This window comes from Stegostoma tigrinum, chromosome 12, assembly GCF_030684315.1.
Source record: "Stegostoma tigrinum isolate sSteTig4 chromosome 12, sSteTig4.hap1, whole genome shotgun sequence".
In the NCBI taxonomy this organism is placed as follows: Eukaryota; Metazoa; Chordata; class Chondrichthyes; order Orectolobiformes; family Stegostomatidae; genus Stegostoma; species Stegostoma tigrinum.
In genome coordinates this window covers 72298510-72316974 of record NC_081365.1, presented here as the reverse complement: position 1 = coordinate 72316974, position 18465 = coordinate 72298510, and the positions used below count along the sequence as shown (strand labels likewise).

At 41.1% G+C, this 18465-nt stretch overlaps 1 protein-coding gene across 2 annotated transcripts in view; it reads left to right on the top strand.

The window, feature by feature from the left end:
- The window catches only part of fndc3a (fibronectin type III domain containing 3A), a 196854-nt gene that overhangs the window by 11126 nt on the left and 167263 nt on the right, over positions 1–18465 (top strand). Inside the window, exon 2 of one of the 2 annotated variants that reach the window (XM_048540247.2) lies at positions 16945–17080. In XM_048540247.2, the coding sequence (XP_048396204.1) occupies positions 16988–17080 (93 nt within the window). In that variant the 5' untranslated portion in view covers positions 16945–16987. Of the gene's footprint in view, positions 1–16944; positions 17081–18465 lie in introns of those variants that run through there. The other variant, XM_048540250.2, reaches the window with a different exon arrangement.

Here is an 18465-nt window from a genome sequence, read left to right as displayed (position 1 = left end):
GCTCATATCTAATCAAATCTGTGGCTTCATTAAGGATTTGTACTGCAGATCTCAGGATCTATGTAAGAATTGATGAAGGATTTGATCCTCTTTCAAAAGAGTGTAGTTATAAGACAGTTTTGAACCTTGTCTCCCATCTTACCCAATGTGCTCATTCACTAGATTTGTGTGGTATTGAAACAAACCAATTTGACTTTTAATCAGCCTGTTCAGGTACGGTATGACACAACTCCAGAGTATGTGGGACTTGAACCCAAACGGCCTGGCTCAGAAGTAGAGGTGTTACCACAGTGCCACAAGAGCCCGAGAATCTGATTTGAAGTTTCTTTCAATGGCTGCTAATATTGTTGACAGGCTTAATTAGTGCTTATCTTGATCTGTTATTAACCATTTGTATGAATAGATTGTACCCAACAAAAGAAATAGAGGGAACATTGGAGATTAATAAATATGTTTTCGGTTGAGGGCGTATTGGTTGACAGTCTAAGCTGATGTAGATTTCAGTCTACGTTTAGAACTTAAAGAATAAATTGATGATGACATAAGGGATAGGCTGGTATGCCTTGTCTCTAATGACAGCAAAATTCCATTGGAGGTTAAGCTTGTATCCTATCAAAATTTTGTACCAACTGTTGCCCTTCAAGAATTAAAACTCAAAGGCACACAAAAGAACAGCTTTTTCTGCCTTAGATACAGGATTAAACTTTGAGATGGATTTGTGGCACGTAAGGGAGTGACTTCAGTGAAATGAGATCTGTCAGGTAGACAGGTGTCACTTAGTACCTAGATGGAAGGATGAACTTCAAAGGAGGCTAGCACTCCTGAAGTGTGGACCAGGATCCAGCATTTGTTGACAAGTAAGCTTGGTGTGTGGTACTTGGATATTTGAAAGACAAATAAACGTGTGGCACACACATTGCTTCTTTCCACTGTGTTGAATCAGGATGTTCATTTTGAAAATTTGACAATCTCTTGCAAGCCCAAACACTCCATATGGGGGACGAGGCAATAATTTAGAGCACTTATTTTTGACTTGTACTGTTGACCATCTAGTTTATGAAAAGCTTCTGGTCCCTCTAAGCACCATGTTGGCCTACTTTTATAAAGGGGTCAGATGATGGGATTACATTGGAGTCCATTTTGAAACTTGTGACCGAGAAAGTTTAGAATCAGGTCAACTATAAGTAAATTTATTACATTATTTAGTAAATTAACTGAAGTGTTTTAGAAATCTTGTGTTATTGTTCTCCTCAAAGATGGGAGAGCAGCCCTGTGGCTACAGTGGATAATTTGTAGTAAGCAAAAGTATTTGCTGACCAGGGTTTGCAGTATCTTGTCCCAAATGCGTTATCTAAAAGTCATCTCTGCTCCTGAAAATGTCTGCAGATTCCTCATCTGGATCCTAGGTCCAGGTATCTCCAACGACGTAATCAAGTTTCCTAAATCAGAAGTGGGGATGTTCGCTGACGATCTCAATATTCACATGCACCTGCCATTCACCACTTCCCTGATGACGAAGTAATCAATGCCCAATGTATGGACAATATCAGACTGCACAAATGTCGGATAATTACTGTCTCCAATGATGAGATAGCATTATCATTAAGGAGTTCCCCACTCTTGCCATCCTAGGTGTCAGTATGATCAGAATCCAACTTGATCAATAACAAAATGTTGTGGTGACTAGGCCAGGTCAGATGTCATATGTCTTTTGGTTAGCGGTTCACTTACTGATGCTCCAGAGGTGCAAGTCATAATTATGGAAGGATCAAGAACAGAGTATAGATTTAAGAAGCAGTGGCAATACGAAAAAGCATTTTATGAAACAAGTGGTTTGGATTGAAATGTATTGGAGGTAGGTACTTCTGAGGCTTTCTAGAGGAGACTAGGAAACAAAATTGCAGGCTGTAGGGAGTCCCTGATTTACAAACATCCGATATATGAATGTGATCCTGTATGGGTGTAACTTTAAAGGTTTGACATACACGTATTTGGTGTACTTAATGAATGACTGCTTTCAATTGTCCTGTATTGTGTTCCAACTTGCAGACAAGCCCACTTGGGAACAAACTCCAGAATGGAACCCGTCTGCAAGCCAGGGACTGTTTGTACAAGGAAACGGCTGAGGAGTAGCACTAGGTGAAAAATATTTCCTTGAGTGGGCGAGAACAGGACCTTATCAAGTACTTTAGTTATTAAATGACAGAATACTGCTGGCTTGCCTAGATTTCTGCAGTTGCAACAACGTTAGCTCAATATCACACATAACATAACTGCTTTATTGATTGATTTATTGTCGCGTGTACCAAAATACAGTGAAAAGCTTTGTTTACAAGTGGTACAGGCACATCTCAGCTAGCAAGGATGTACAGATCAAAAAGACTTAAAGGCATATAGGTTTCATTGTAGTTTACATTATTTGAGGCTAGAGTCCATTCAACGGTCTGATAACGGCCGGAAAGAAGATGTTCCTGAACCTGCTTGTGCATGCATTCAGGCTTCTATATCTTCTGCCTGACAGAAGAGGTTGTAGGATACCAGTGTTCAATGGATCTTTGATAATTTTGACTGCCCTTATGCAGGACCGAGCCATGTAAATAGAGTCCATGGATTGAAGAGATAGAAGGAACTGCCAATGCTGGAGAATCTGAGATAACAAGGTGTAGAGCTGGATGAACACACATGGCCAAGCAGCATCAGAGGAGCAGGAAAGCTGACGTTTCGGGCCTGGACCCTTCTTCAGAAACTTCTAAAGAAGGGTCCAGGCCCAAAACGTCAGCTTTCCTGCTCCTCTGATGTTGCTTGGCCTGCTGTGTTCATCCAGCTCTACACCGTGTTACCATGGATGGAAGGTTGGCTCCTGTGATGGTCTGGGCTGTGCACACCACCTTCTGCAGTTTATTACAGTGCTGGGCAGAGCAGTTGCCAAACCAGGCCGTCATGTACCCAGACAGTATGCTTCAGTGGTGCACCTGTAGAAGTCGGTGAGGGACCTTTTGGACATGCCAGATTTCCTGAGCCGCCTGAGGAAGAAACAGCGTTGTTGTGCCTTCTTCAAACGTCACATTTACATGGGATGTCCAGGACAGGTGGTTGGTTATCGTCACTCTGAGAAACTTGATGCTCTTCACTCTGTCAACCTCAGTTCCGTTGTTATAGGTAGAGGTGTGTTCTTCCTTCTTTCTGAAATCGATGATTGGTTCTTTAGTTTTGCTAACATTGAGAGACAGATTGTTTTCATTGCAGCATGTCACCAAGCCCTCTATGTCCCTCCTGTATTTTGACTCATCGTTGTTTCATATCCTTCCCACTCCACTGGGGTCATCAGTGAACTTGTAAATGGTGCTCATGCGGAATTTGGCAACACAGGTGTACTGGGAGTCATTAGGGGGCTTGAGGTTTCCAGTGTTGAGTGTTGTTTGTGGAGGAGGTGCAGTTACCTATCTTCACTGATTGTGGCCTATGGGTCAGAAAGCCGAGGATCCAGTTGCAGAGGGTGGATCTGAGACAAAGGTCATGCAGTTTTGAGATCAGTCTGGAGGGGATAATGATGTTGAAGCTGGAGCTGTAGTCAACAAGCAGGAGTCTGACGTCTGGCATCCTCTGTGTAGCTGTTATGTCTATAGGCAAGCTGGAGGGGATTGAGGCAGGCTGGGAGACTGCACTTGATGCTGGCCATGACCAGCCTCTCAAAGCACTTCATGATTATTCAAGTCAGAGCTGGTGGGCAGAAATCATTAAGGCACAGTGCATGCATTTTCTTGGGTAGGGTGATGATGGTGATTTTTTTGAAGCAGTTAGGGACTTCACCTTGTAGGAGGGAGATGTTGAAGATGTCAGTGAATACTTCCGCCAATTCATACTGAGTGCCACACTGGGTACATTCCTTGTGTTGATCCCAGGAAGACTAATCTGACTCCTGAAGAGGTGACAGAGGGAACAGGTATGTCTAGGGCTTTTGTGGCTGGCGTCACCACATCAGTGGTATTCTGTCAAACTGTACATAGAAAACATTGAGCGTGTTAGGGAGGAACGTGTCATCGTCCACCATCTTACACTTTCATTTTGCTTTCCGTAATGTTGTTTAGGCCTTGCCATAGAAGGGAGTCTGTTTGGTAGGCCTGGGCCTCTAACTTGGTCCAGTACTGCCTCTTGGCCCCTCTGGCTTGGCTGAGGTTGTATCTGGATTTTTTTTGTCACCTTACTTGAATGCTGCACGTGTGTCCTTCAAAAGGGAGTGGATTTCCTGGTTCATCCAAGTTTGTGGTTGGGGAACACTCGGATTGACTTCTTTGATACACAGTCCTCCATGCATTTGTTGATGAAATCTGTGATGGTGGTGGCGGACTCTTCTAGGTTTTCAGCTGAACACTTGAACACGGTCCAGTTCACTGAGTCCTAGCAGTCCAGGAGACAGTCTTCTGCTGCCGCGGACCAGCACTGTACTTGTTTTCGTTAAGGATTTTCCTCCTTCTGCTTCTGCTTGTAAGCTGGGAGTAGGAATACAGTGCTGTGATCAGATTTTCTGCAGCATGGGTCGGGGATTGAGCGGTCGGTGTCTTTGGTTGTGTAGCAGTGGTTCAGAATGTTCCACTTTCTGGGAGGGCGGGAGGCGTGTTGGCGGTATTTTGGCATCACCTGCTTGAGGTTGGCTTGGTTGAACCTGCTGGCTACAACGAATAGGGCCACAGTGGAATTTTTCAATGTTTATAGAGAGAGTCTGATTTTAACAAGACTATAAGTGTTACAGGATGCACTGAAATAACACCAGGCTTCTTTCAACAACACTTTCCAAACCCATGACTTCTGCCACCCAGAAAGACAAGGATAGCAAATACATGACAGCACCATCATCTGCAAGTTTCCCTCCAAGCCATCCGCTATCTTGTCTTTAAACTGTATCATACTTCCTTAATTATCGCTATTAAAGTTCAGGAGTTCCCTTCCTTAACCACACTGTGTACGGCCCAAGACCTGTAGCAGTTCAAGTCGTCAGCTCAACACTACCTTATGAGGTAATAGGGATAGGCATTAAATGTTGGTCTAGCCAGCTACACCCATGTTTCAGGAATACATAAATGTAGTTGTAATGACTTGGCTCTCAGCTTTAATCCATAAATTTCAAACAAATTTTGAGCAACTAAGTTAGCTTGGTTTAGGTACTGGAGTATGAGATACACATATGATACATAGATGCCTGACATCTGTTGTGCAAGCTTTTCCCTTTCTAAGAATAGCAATTTAGAATTGAGAGCACTTCCTTGCTCCCTTCATGTTAGGTTATTGCCTGGAGATTTTGGAAAAAAAAATCCATGATTAATGTTATTGAGTGCACTTTTAAGCATTAGATGAAGACTTTGTTTTGGTAATGACTCACCAGAAAAGTCAGCAGGTATGTAGGAGCGCTCTGGTAAGTTGCTTTTTACATACAAACATTTGAAGTAGGACCACTTAGCCTCAAACCTGCATTGTTGTTCAAGAAAGTCGTTTTTATTTATTTCAACTTTCACATTCCCTATGACCCCCAGTAACATTCGAATCCACTGCCTAAAAAGTGTCTTAAGCCTGTCTTAAAATATTTATTGAATCCCATTGAGGAAGAGAATTCCATTTCAAAAATTGCATAATCCTCTGAAAATAAGGTTCTCCTTGTCTCTATCTTGAAAGGGAAGCCCCTAATTTTAAAGTAGTGCTCCATATTGCTGGGCAAGAAGAAACATCCTTTCCATGTCCACTTTTCTAATGACGCAGGACCTAGTATACTTGATTAAGTCAACCGTTGTTTTTCCAAGCTCCAGTGAGAACAAACCCAGGCTGTCCAACTTATTCTTACAAGATAATTCATTCTACGTATCAGTCTAGTAAACCTCCTCTGAACCACTTGCACAGCATTTACATCCTTAAATGCATAGCCTAAAACTGCACATAGTATCAAGGTGGTGCCGTATAACATCCTTATTTTTACGTTAAATTCCTGTCTTAATAAATGATAGCATCCCACTCTCCGCCTTCATCATGTACTGTACCTGCATCCTAACATTTTGTGGCTTCTGCACGCAGAATATGTAAATCCCTGTCCACATTGGAAATGTGTAGTCCATTGCTGTTTTAAGTAGTATTGCCCTTGTAATTTTCCTGCTGAGGATGGTTGTTGTGAACAGCTTCACATTATCCCACCTGCTAGATTTTTGTCCACTCATTTAATCTATCTATTTCTGTCAGCAACTTCTTTATGTTTCCTTTACATTATACTTTCCTACCTATCATCCTGCATTTGAATTTATCTATAATGTCTTTGCTCCCCACATTTAAGCCACTGATACAAATTGTAAACCATTAAAACCCCAGCACAGGCCCCATGGGACTTCTGTCATTACATCTTATCTATCAGACAAGGACGCATTTATGCATACTCTGGCTACCTAGCAAAAAACAATCTTCTATCCGTTATAATGTATGTACACAAGCTTTTATTTTCCATAATGATCTTTGAGGCACCTCATCAAATGCCTTCTGGGTATCCAAGTGTAGTGCACCTATAGCCTCCCCGTTATCCACATTACACATCATTCATCAAAAGAATTCTAATAAATTTGATGAAATGTGATTTCACTTTGACAAAACCACCCTGACTGTTCCCAACTACCTTGAGTTTTACTTAAGTGCACAGCTATAATCTTTCTAGTGAGTGATTCTAACACTTCCACATGACAGACATTAAGCTAATTGGCCAATAGCTCAGAGATAGTAGAAACTGCGTATACTGGAGACTCTGAGATAACAGGGTGTAGAGCTGAATGAACACAGCAGGCCAGGCAGCATCAGAAAAACAGGAAAGCTGATGTTTCAGCTCTGGACCCAATAAATTTCCTGTTTTCAGCCTCCTCCTCTTGATTTTCTGCTTTCCAGTTGAAACAAAATTCCTAAAATTAGGAAATTTTGGAAAATTAGCACCAATGCATTTACTACCTCATTAGCAACCTCTTTTTAACTCTTAGGATGAAGCTCATGTGGACCAAGAAATTTCAATGTATAGCTGTATCAGTTTGCTTAGTAATGGAACTCCAATGGTTGTAATTTTGCTAAGTTGTTGTCCATTCCATCTTTAGATTACAGCTTTCAGCTGTTCTACCAAATTCAATAAAAGAAAACAAACTGATGTTATGCCCATTTTGAAGAGTTGCACTCCATTTTTATATAAAGCTTTGTCCTTTACAGTATGCTTTTTTAAAAAACAACTACTTTCATTTGTTTAAAGGTTGTACTAATTATCTGTCTCTTTGGCGACATCCAGTGTTCACCCAATGTTAACACCTCAACACTGAAATATTGCTTTAGGTGTAATTGCCATGGTCTACATAATATATTTAGAATTATACCTTTATCTTTGAGAACAGTGGTAAACTGTAAATTAACAATAGTAGATATTTTGCTAACCTTGCATGGTTTAGTATGTTAAAATATCAGTGTGGCTTTACTTTACATAGATCATTCAATGTCATAGAGCTGTACAGCACAGAAGCAGACCCTTTGGTCTAACTTGCCCATGCCAACCTGAAATCCTAAATAAATCTCATCCCATTTGCCAGCATTTGAACCATATCTGTCTAAACCCATGTCCAATTCTTGGGCCGCTTAGTTACAGAATCATAGAGCTGTACAGCATGGAAACAGACTCTTCAGTCCAACTTGGCCATGCATTGCAGATATTTTAAATTTAATCTACACCAATTTGCCGTCATTTGGACTATATGCTTCTACATCTGTCTTATTTATGTACCCATCCACCTTAAACATGCCCCTCATGATTGTATAAACCCCCATAAGGTCACCCCTCAGTCTCTGACACTCCAGGCAAAATCGCCCCAGCATATAGCTCAAACCCTTCAACCCTGGCAACATCCTTGTAAATTTTTTGTGAACCCTTTCAAATTTAACAACATCCTTCCTCTAGCGGAGAGAGTAGAATTGCATGCTGTATTCCAAAAGTGGCCTAAACAACCTCCTGTACAGCTGCAACATGACCTCCCAACCACCTATACTCAATGCACTGACCAACAAAGGCAAGAATACCAAATGCTCTTTCACTACCATTCAGTTTCAGATCTTAACCTTATTATACAGTATGTAATTAATTTTTAATTAGGCCAGTGCCTTTTTGAATGATCTGAAATGCTGCGCTATGGCGTTTGCTGGAGAATCTTCTGTTTCTGAGACGAAATCAATCACTTCTTTCATCTATGATTTGTGAAAGGCTTGTAACCACACATTCATTTTTGTTGTGTTTTGAAGATGGGAATTGCTTGGAAAGCTTCTGGTAGATGTTGTCATATCTCATGAAATCTAATTTCAATGACACTTAAGGAGTGTCTGTCACTTCAGGGAGTGCTTTTTGGTGGGTTACTTGTGATTAATTGTAAATGATATGTCTGTCTTTAAAATCAGCATAATATAGAACAGATTATAATCCAGGCAGGGATTCAAAGGGGTGGAAATTATCAGACAGTTGTATGAAGCTCTGTACTTGATGTACTTCTTTCATTGGTTGGATCTCACAGGCTACTTTTCCCAGGTTTCTAAATCTGCTTCTATGTTTGCATTTATGCTAAAAGCTTGTATAAAGTTCACTTCTAGGCGCTGCATCTGAGGAAGGATATGTTGACCTTGGAAGGAGTGCATTCCAGATTGAACATAGAACATGACAGCACAGTACAGGCCCTTCGGCTCATGATGTTGTGCTGACCTATTATCGTACTCTAAGATCAAACCATCCTGCATGCCCTACATTTTACTATCATCCATGTGCCTATCCGAGAGTCGCTTAAATGTCCGTAATGTATCTGACTCCGCTACCACTGCTGGCAGCACAATCCATGCACCCACCACTCTGTGTAAAGAACCTACCTCTGACATCTCTCCTATACCTTCCTCCAGTCACCTTTAAAATTATGTCCCCTAGTAATAGTGATTTTCACCCTGGGAAAATGTCTCTCTGACTAATCTACTCTATCTATGACTCTCATCTCCTTGTACACCTCTATGAAGTCACCTCTCATCCTTCTTTGCTCCAACGAGAAAAGCCCTAGCTCTCTCAACCTTTCCTCATAAGACCTGCCCACCAATCCAGGCAGCATCCTGGAGAACTGGTAAATCTCTTCTACACCCTGTGTAAAGCTTCCACATCTTTTCTATAATGAGACAATGACAACTGAACACAATATTCCAAATGTGGCGTAAACAGGTTTTTATAGAGCTGCAGCATAACCTTGTGGCTCTTTAAACTCAATTCCCCTGCCAGTGAAGGCCAACACACCACATGCCTTCTTTACAACCCTATCAACTTGGGTAGCAACTTTGAGGGATTTATGGATGTGAGCCCCAAGATCCCTGTGTTCCTCCACACTGCCACATCCTGCCATTATCCCTGTATTCTGCATTCAAATTCAACCTTCCAAAATGAATCACTTCACACTTTACTGGGTTGAATTCCATCTGCCATTTCTTTGGCCAGCTCTGCATCCTGTTAATGTCCCATTGAAACCTACAACAACTCTCCACATTATCCACAACTCCACCAACCTTCGTGTCATCGGCAAACTTAGTAACCCAACCTTCCACTTCTTCATCCAAATCATGGATAAAGATCTCCAAAGAGTGATGGTACCAGAACAGATTCCTGTGGAACACCACTGGTCACTGAGCTCCAAGCTGAATACTTTCCATCTACTACATCCCTCTGTCTCCCATTGGATAGCCAATTCTGTATCCATATTGAGTAGAGTAATACTGGTTGTAAAAGTATTAAACAGGTTGTATAAACTAGGTTTGAATTCCCTCAAAAATCAAAGTAAGGAATAATTGAGGTGTGTGAAATGATTAGATGCTACGATGATAGAGGGTAACTGTTTCCTCTGGTGCCTGACTCCAGATCAAGGGAACACAACCATACAAATTAGAGAAGGGCTGTTCAGGTGTGATGTCACAAAGGCTAGTGGGAATCTAGAAGATGCTGTCCTAAAAAGGCTTTGAGACAAGATAATTTGGAAGTTGCTAACCAAAATTGATTTTCTTTTTAGTATCTGGCATTAGTGGCTGCAGAAGCAAGATGGGTAAATTGAGCTGAGGTATGTTATTAGCAATGATTAATTGAATGTTGGAACAAGCTCTTGAAGCTGGATATGGCTGTTATATGCCAGAAGGCTATTTGATGAAGGATAACAATAAAACCAATATGGTGAAAAATCTCAGGACTGGCAATGTAGGTGGAGAAACCAAGTTAATAGTCACATTCAACTTGAAACATTAGATCATATACTTCTCAATGTTAACTCCTTATTTTCTTCAAATGATGCAGAAACCACTCAGTTTTCTGGCGTAATCTGTTTTTAATTTCAGGTTTTGAGCATCTGAGGTGTTTTGCTTTTATTTTGGTGAAGGGTAAAACTGAAGCCAATCTTTACGCACATTAGTATTTATTTATGGAGCGTCAAGAAAGGGAAATCCTGTCGGACTATTCTCTTGGAATTTTTCAAGGAAATCTCAGTTAGGCTGGATTAAGGGGAATCAATAAATTTTGTACTTCCAGGAGGCATTCGACAAGGTACCTCATAAAAAGTTGATACAAGGTGAGAGCCCCCAGTGTTGGAGGTAGTATAATAGCATCAATAGAGAATTGGCTAATAGGCTGGAAACAGCAAGTGGGGATAAGGATTTTGTTTTCAAGTTGGTAGCCTCTAACCATTGGGGTTCCTCATGGACTGATGCTGAGACCACAACTGTTTACAACATATATTAATGACTTTGTAGGTCTTCAACTGATTCTACGAATGCTTCTTATAACACAATAGCCACTATTTTGGTCTGAATCTTTTTACAGGGTTGCAAGTAATTCATGTTAATGTTCTCGGTCTACATACAATTAAATTCAATTAATTTGGAATGAATGTGTATGTCTACGAAACAAATGTAAAAATTGCTGGAGAAACTCAGTAGATCTGGCACCATCTGTGCAGAGAAAGCAGAATTAACATTTCGAGTCTCATGACCTTTCCTCAGTGCTGATAAGTAAGTAGGAAAAAGTGTATTTATGTTGATGACAGGGAATGGGTTGAAAGAAAGAGTGAGCGGATAGGTAGTGATGGAGCCCAGAGGGAGGGAGAGAGAGGAAGACAGTTAGGCAGACAAAAGGATGGCTGATAGTAAATCAGGGAAGGAGAAAAGCTGATAATAAGGACAGTGAGTCAGTGAAAATGTGTTTGCTGTGCTGAAGGCAGTGTATGTCATGCCTGAGGGGTGAAGGTGTGTAAAAGATGTGCAAGATGTTGTTCTGGCTGTTAAATTATTCTACTGTATCTTGAGTCATGAAGGCTGCAGAGTCCCCAAGCAGAAGATGAGATGCTGTTCTTCCGGCTTGTGCTAAGTTTTGCTGGAATATTGTAGCAGGCTCAAGACAGAAATTTTGACCCAGGAGCATGGTGTGTTGAAGTTGCAGCTACTCTAATCTCGGGGTCATTTTTTATGTACAGAATGTAGATGCGCTGCAAAGTGGTCACCCAGTCTGAAAGGGCTGTATGTGTTGTGGAATTGCATATCCATGGTGGTGCCTGCAAACTGGAAATTTTGAAACTGACATTTCAGAATGGTTTTAGGGCCCTCCATTTCTTTCCGTAAAGGAGGCCTGAACCCATTCCCCCATCAACCACCACTCTCCTCTGCCTGGCCAAGCTCATCCTCACTTTAAACAACTTTTCCTTTAACTCCTCACTTTCTTCAAATTAAAGGTGTTGTCATGGGCGCCCACATGGGCCCAAGGTATGTCTGGCTCTTTTAAGAAGAAAACAGGACTGAGGATGCTGGAAAATCAGAAATAAAAACAGAATATTGCTGAAAAATTTCAGCAGGTCTGGCAGCATCTGTGGAGAGAAATCAGAGTTAGAAAGAGGAGCAGAACTTCTTAAAGTGGGCCTGCCCAGACGAGATGTGGCAGTGAATTAAGTACTAAATAAAATGTCTGATTTCTCTCCTCAGATGCTGCCACACACGTTTTCTCTCCTATCTCGGTCTCTTCATGGGTTTGTGGGACATTTGTTTTTTCCAGCCTACTTGGGTTCCTCCCTACAAATCTTTCTCTGGTCTGTTGATATCATCTGTGCTGCTTCGCCCTCTGATTTGGATTTGGAAACATTGATCAGTTTTACTTCCAGTTTCTACCCTGCACTCACCTTCTGGATGATATTTAACTCCTCCCTTCCTTTCTCGACATCTGTGTTTCCATCTTAGGGGACAGGCTGGCCACCACTACCCACTACAAACACACCAACTCCCACAGTTCTCTGGACTATGCATTCTCACACCCTGCTTCCTATAAGGATTCCACTCCATTCTGTCAGTTTCTCTGTCTCCATTGCATATGTTTTCTGATGATACCGCCTTCCGTGGGGGAGTTCTCAGATGCCCACCTTCTGTTTCCCTAAGGATTCACCAGCACCAGGACTGATGGAGCTCAGAGTCCAGCCCATTTATTCACTTCTTCCCTCACCCTTTCTCTTCCACAATACTGACAGTGTCCCCTGGTCCTCACTTTCCACCTCACCTGCGTCACATCCAAAAAATCATAAGCTGCCATTTCTGCCTCCCCTGGCGGAATGGCACCACAGGCAGATAGCCCTCTCCCCTCTCTTGCAAGCATTTTGGAGGGATCATTCACTCTGGGATGCCCTGTCTCACTTCTAAATCTTCCCCCAAACTCCCATAGTACCTTCCTGCGTAATCGCAGTAGGTTGCCCATTTACCACTTTTCTCCTCCAAGGCATCAGGCCACACCTTCCAGGTGAAGCAAAAACTTCACTCGGTCTAGTTACTGTATTTGTTTCCCACAATGTGATGTCTCGAACACCTTTGTTTTGGGGAGATGAAGTGCAGACTGTGTGACTGCTTTGCAGAACCCCTGTGTTCTGTGCATAAAAATGAACCTAAACTTCAAATTGCCCGTCTCTTCAACATACCACCGTGTTCACTTGGCAACATTTCTGTCTTGGGCTTGCTGTGCTCCAGCAAGGCTTTGCACAAAGCTTATAAGAGCAGCATCTCATCTTCTGCTTGGGGATCCTGCAGCCTTCAGGAGTCAATATCGAGTTGAATAATTTTAAGGACTGAACAGCACGTTCTATGCCCTTGATGCACACTAACATACATACAGATGTGCCCATGCGCAGCCACCACAATCACACTCGAACTAGTGGTGGCCAGCCTGTCCCCTAAGATGGAAACACTGATGCTGCTAGACCTGCTGACTTTCTCTAGCGGTTTCTGTTTCTATTTCACACCTTTAGCACCTGCAGTTCTTTGTTTTATTTTTAATGATTCTTGAAGGTTATTTTCATTTCTGTTTTCTATGCACCTCCATAGAGGCAAAGGCCAACTGAAGATTCCTTGGGTTTTTCCCTGCCTCTTCAATCTCTTCCACTTATACAACCCTCTAAGACAGGTATTCCCATGCGGGGTTGAGAGCTGTGCAGCTTCCACTAAATTATAACGGCTGTGCACCTGCTGTGACGCCTCTTTCCCCCATTCACCCCCACCTTACTCGCTCTCATTGAGGGGTTGTGACAATTTTCAAACCTCGATGTTGAAGCACAGTGAGAAAAAGGTTTGGAATTAGTGTCCTAAGATAATTCTGACCTCTCCTGAGCATCCTTGATTTTAATTAGTCTGCCATGGTTATGCCTTCAACGGCCAAGGGCATATGCTCTGGATTCCCTTTTTAAACTTGTTTACCTCGCTACTTCAGTTTAGCTGGTATTTGCTGCTGTTTAGAATCTACCTTCTTGACTTGCTTTTGATCATTTGGTCTAATATAACTATGGTTTGATGTTAATTTTGTTTTAGCATTTTCCTAAGAGGTGCCTTGGAATGTTTTAGTGTGTTAAAGCCCTATAAGTACAATTAGTTGGTGCTGCAAAAAATGCATTGTTCAAGTTGTTTAAAAGAAGTACGTTGCTTCTTGACTTAATGTTTTGAAAACGATGGAAAAGTGTAAATTTGCTAAATCTGTTCATTTTGATCTTCTGTTGAATGTCGTAAAAACGTTACTTGTTTTAGTAGAATTTTTGAAATAATGAACTTCCACTTCCAATGATTAACTTGATGATGAAAATGGATTGTTTATTTACCCTGTAATCTCCTGGCATACTACTGCATAAAATGATGTTTCATTTGCTGGGAAGTCTGAACTTGACTACGGAAACAGATTTTTCCAATGAGGCATGAACAAAAAATATCTGTAACGGGCAATGTTTTTGATCGCAAACAAAAACAGAAATTGTTGGAGAAGCTCAGCAGGTGTGACCACACCTGTGGAGAGCAAGCAGAGTAAATGTCTCAGGTCCAGTGACACTTCTTCAGAACTTAAGTCAGTATGATCACTAGACCATAATTGGGCAACCCAGGTTATGTTTTGGCGGACCTGGGTTCGAATCCAGTCATGGCAGATGATGAAATTTGAATTCACTAAAAGTCTACAATTAATAGTTTAATGATGTTGTCAATTGTTGGAAAAACCCATGTGGTTCACTGCTGTCCTTTAGGGAAAGAAATTGTGGTCCTTACTTCGTCTGGTCTACTTGTGACACTGGACCACACAGCAATGTGGTTGACTCTTAACTGCCCTCTGGGCAGTTGGGGATTGGGCAACAAATGCCTTAACCTTTTTAACTAACTGAACCCCACACGAATGCAATAATTTGTGAAGAATTAACCAGATATTATTACATCTATAGCTGATCTTAGGGTCCCAATATATTAAAGTAGAACAGTGGTACTTAGTTTGTTCATACTGATGATGCCTTGTAAAATCAAATGCTTTTTGTTAATTTGTGGTTTGTCCTTGTAGCTTGTGGTTGTGGGGCATTAGGAGGTGGGTTTAACAGATATTTGAGATTGCTGGAATCTATCAGCTTGAAGCAAAATGTAAACAATTTCATTAAGTGTGGTATAAACAATTGCTTTGAATGAGTTATAAACAAATGCTGAAAGTGTGGGGACACCTGGAAGAATTCCTGCATGTAAAATACACATAGGTTTGGTAGAAACTGGTCGGGGAGCAAAAATTATGTTAAGTACTGGAAACCCATGGGCTATACAGGGAAAGCTTTGGTGAAATGTAGAGAGCTAAATATTACATAAGGATAGCAAAAAGTGGAGGCACGTCATTGAAGAAACTTTGGTGACTGGACAGAGCTAAACGGCTGATAAGAATTTGTGAAGACACATGACATGATGAAACAAGCAGCAAGTGCTGGAGATCTGAAACAAAAATAGAAATTGCTGGAGAAATTCAGTGGGTCTGGCAGCAACTGTGGGAAGAACACAGTGTTAACATTTCTGAGTTATTGGACTTAATGTGAACTCTGGCTTCTTCCCACAGATGCTACCAGACCTCCTGAGTTTCACCAGCAATTTGTTTTTGTCACATGACATGAACTGTTTTACCTGGAAATTAAAAACCAATCTAATAAAGATAATAGCTTAATAATGTGAAGTTTTATTTTCCCAAGCATTGAGTGAGGCTTGAATCATGTTAGGAATGAAAGTCAGGTATTTTTTGGATGTGCCTCAAGACTGAACATAAAATGGACAGCACTCGATATCATGCTGGCAAATATCTAAGGATATCAAAGATGATGATGAGGTGGGTGAGCAGTTACAGACAAATCATAAGATTTCCAATAAGGAAAACAAAAGAGCATAACAGTAGAGTTAATCTTTAAACTTTGGAAGAACGAATTTAAGATAATTGAGCCACTGATGCTTTGGATAACTAAGTTTGAATAACTATGGATAATGAAGCCCCTGGCGACTGATATGGTACCATAGAATGTTAGAAAGAAAGTACCATTCATATACCTAGTTGCATACACTTGAATGTACTAAGAGTCAGTATATTTAAAAGAACTTGATTCAAAAGGTCACAATCAAAAATCAGAATACTGTGGATAGTGGAAATCTGAAATGAAAACAGAAAATGCTGGAAATAATCAGAGCAGGGAGTATCCCTGGAGAAGGAGAAAGTCAGTGCTTTAAATTGATGACCTTTCATCAGAATATGGTAAATGTTAGAGACCTAATAGGATTTGAGCAACAGATGAGTGGGACAAGGACAGGACTGCTAGTCTGATTGTAGTAATCTTTTGAGTTCCCTTCCCGGAGAGTGACGAGGCCCAGTCATTGAGTATGTTCGTGACTAAGATCGATGAATTTCTAGATACAGCATGGTGGCTCAGTGGTTAGCACTGGTGCCTTATAACGCTAGGGACCCAGGTTCAGTTCCAGCTTTGGGTGACTGTGTATGTGGAGTTTGCATGTTCTCCCTGTGTCTGTGTGGGTTTCCTTTGAGTGCTCCGGGTTTACTCCCATGGACCGATGATGTATAGGTTGAATGGATTGGGCATGCTAAATTGTCTCATCGTGCCCAGGTATGCACAGTTTAAGTGGATTAAACATGGTAATTAGGTAGGGATCAGGGTCTGAATGGGATCTCCTTTGGAAGGTCAGCATCGATTCAGTGGTCCAAAATGGCCTCTTTGTGCTTTGTGGGGATTTTATGAAATAAACTAAGTGGTATGTGAAGAGTATGCAAAAAGAAATGTTTGAGAAGCTATGCCATGATCAAGTTGAATGGTGGAGTAGAAACGAGGGACTGAATGGCCTGCTCCTAATTTACTATTTCCAAAACAGCCAATGACCATGCACATTGAAGCCACTTTGAAGGTCTTGATCAAGCAGGAAGGATTTTTGATTTGAAACTGTGGGGGTTTTTATAGAAGATGTTGATATAAAGCTCGGCCAGCAACAAACCATTTTTGGATGAACATAATAGGTTTAACTTACAAAATATTCTATACAAATTGTTGGTGTACTATTAAAACATTTTTTGTTTCAAACCAGGAGTTGGAAGAGGACGTGTGTGTGTGTCTTTGGACTTCTGATAATGGCAGATAAACCAGCTCCGCTTGAGGCAGCCTCACTTCTCAATGTTGATTTGTCTCTCCTACCTCCCCTGGTGAATGGGGATGGGACACAGGTGAGCAACTCAAAAACCCACCCTCAAATGTTCCATTATCTAAACTATTGACACTCTCTTACTTGCTAATTATTTTGCAATTAGCCCTGGGTTTCTTCATCTTGACATTCTTCTGCTTTTGTATTGTTACTGAAAGTTTCAGACTTTAGTTTCTAGTGATATAAAGTTGTTTGCATCGCAAAATTAAAGAGGAAACATCATTAATTCGTAATGCTAGCCTGACACTTTTGCTATTATTGCCCATGGAGGAATCGACAATGTCAGAATCATTGTGCTGCTATTCATACATAAACAAAATACAGCTGAATCTGGGAATGGCCAACAGGCTTAACAGCTTTCCTTTTAGTGAGACAATGGTTTGTGCTGTGGGGATCAACTCTGCATTAAACATCTGATATGGCACAGGATCTCAACTCGGGCATGGTGGTCTCTACCACATTTTCAGCGGAGAAAATCAGTGGGCGAAAACATGCTGGAATTGCTGGCCTCTGTTTTGTCTAAACCATGTTCTTAACCAGCTGAGCTTTTTTTTTTAATTTGCCTCCTCCACTACCTCTTCTTCAAGCACCAAACCTTCATAGGTTACATCAGTCAGTGCCCTTTTGTTGATAGTGTCAATAGCCTCCATCGTTACATTTTGTTTGTCGATATCTTTTTGGCAGAAGTATAGACAAGCAGCAGGTTGTCAGTTTACAACACAGAAGCTCTTTTGTTGTAATGGTTGTCACCCGCCTAATTAACATGGCTGAACTAGTACAGTGGTGTACACAAATGGAATTAGCAGGTTTCAGAACCTCTGGGTTGGTGATATTGTCCTAAATGATGCCAAGGATACATCTGAGGCAGCAAAGACTGAAATTTCCAGCCCTTTCTCTTGCCCGGCATTTGTTTTTAAGGTTTCATCATCATAGAGCTGTGAGCTGAAGACACAGGCTTAGTAGACTCTCAGTTTGACTGTGACAAGTTGCACTTATTCCATTGCTTAGTCAGCTTGCTCATAACTGCAGTTTTTGCGTTGTTTTTGTTGATTTCAGCGTCAAGTAACAGATTGCTGGTGGTTGTGGAGCCAAGATAAATGACACTATCAACAATATTATGATCCCAGCTGGTGCTTACTACAGGAAAAATCAGATCTCAGAATTAAATTTGGCGGGAAAAATTTTCTGTTTTATTTAATCTGGTGATCTTTCACAGAAAAATTAGCACAAGACTGCAGATTTGGTTTTAATAAGATTTGAAGTGAATTATGCAAAAGAAATAAAATTTGAAGAATCAAACCAAGATATGCAAATACAACACAATTGGAAAAATTTCAAAGTACATGGTAAAACAAAATCCAGTCTATACATTAACACACCATTACTTTACAGTTAATCTAAATCCAG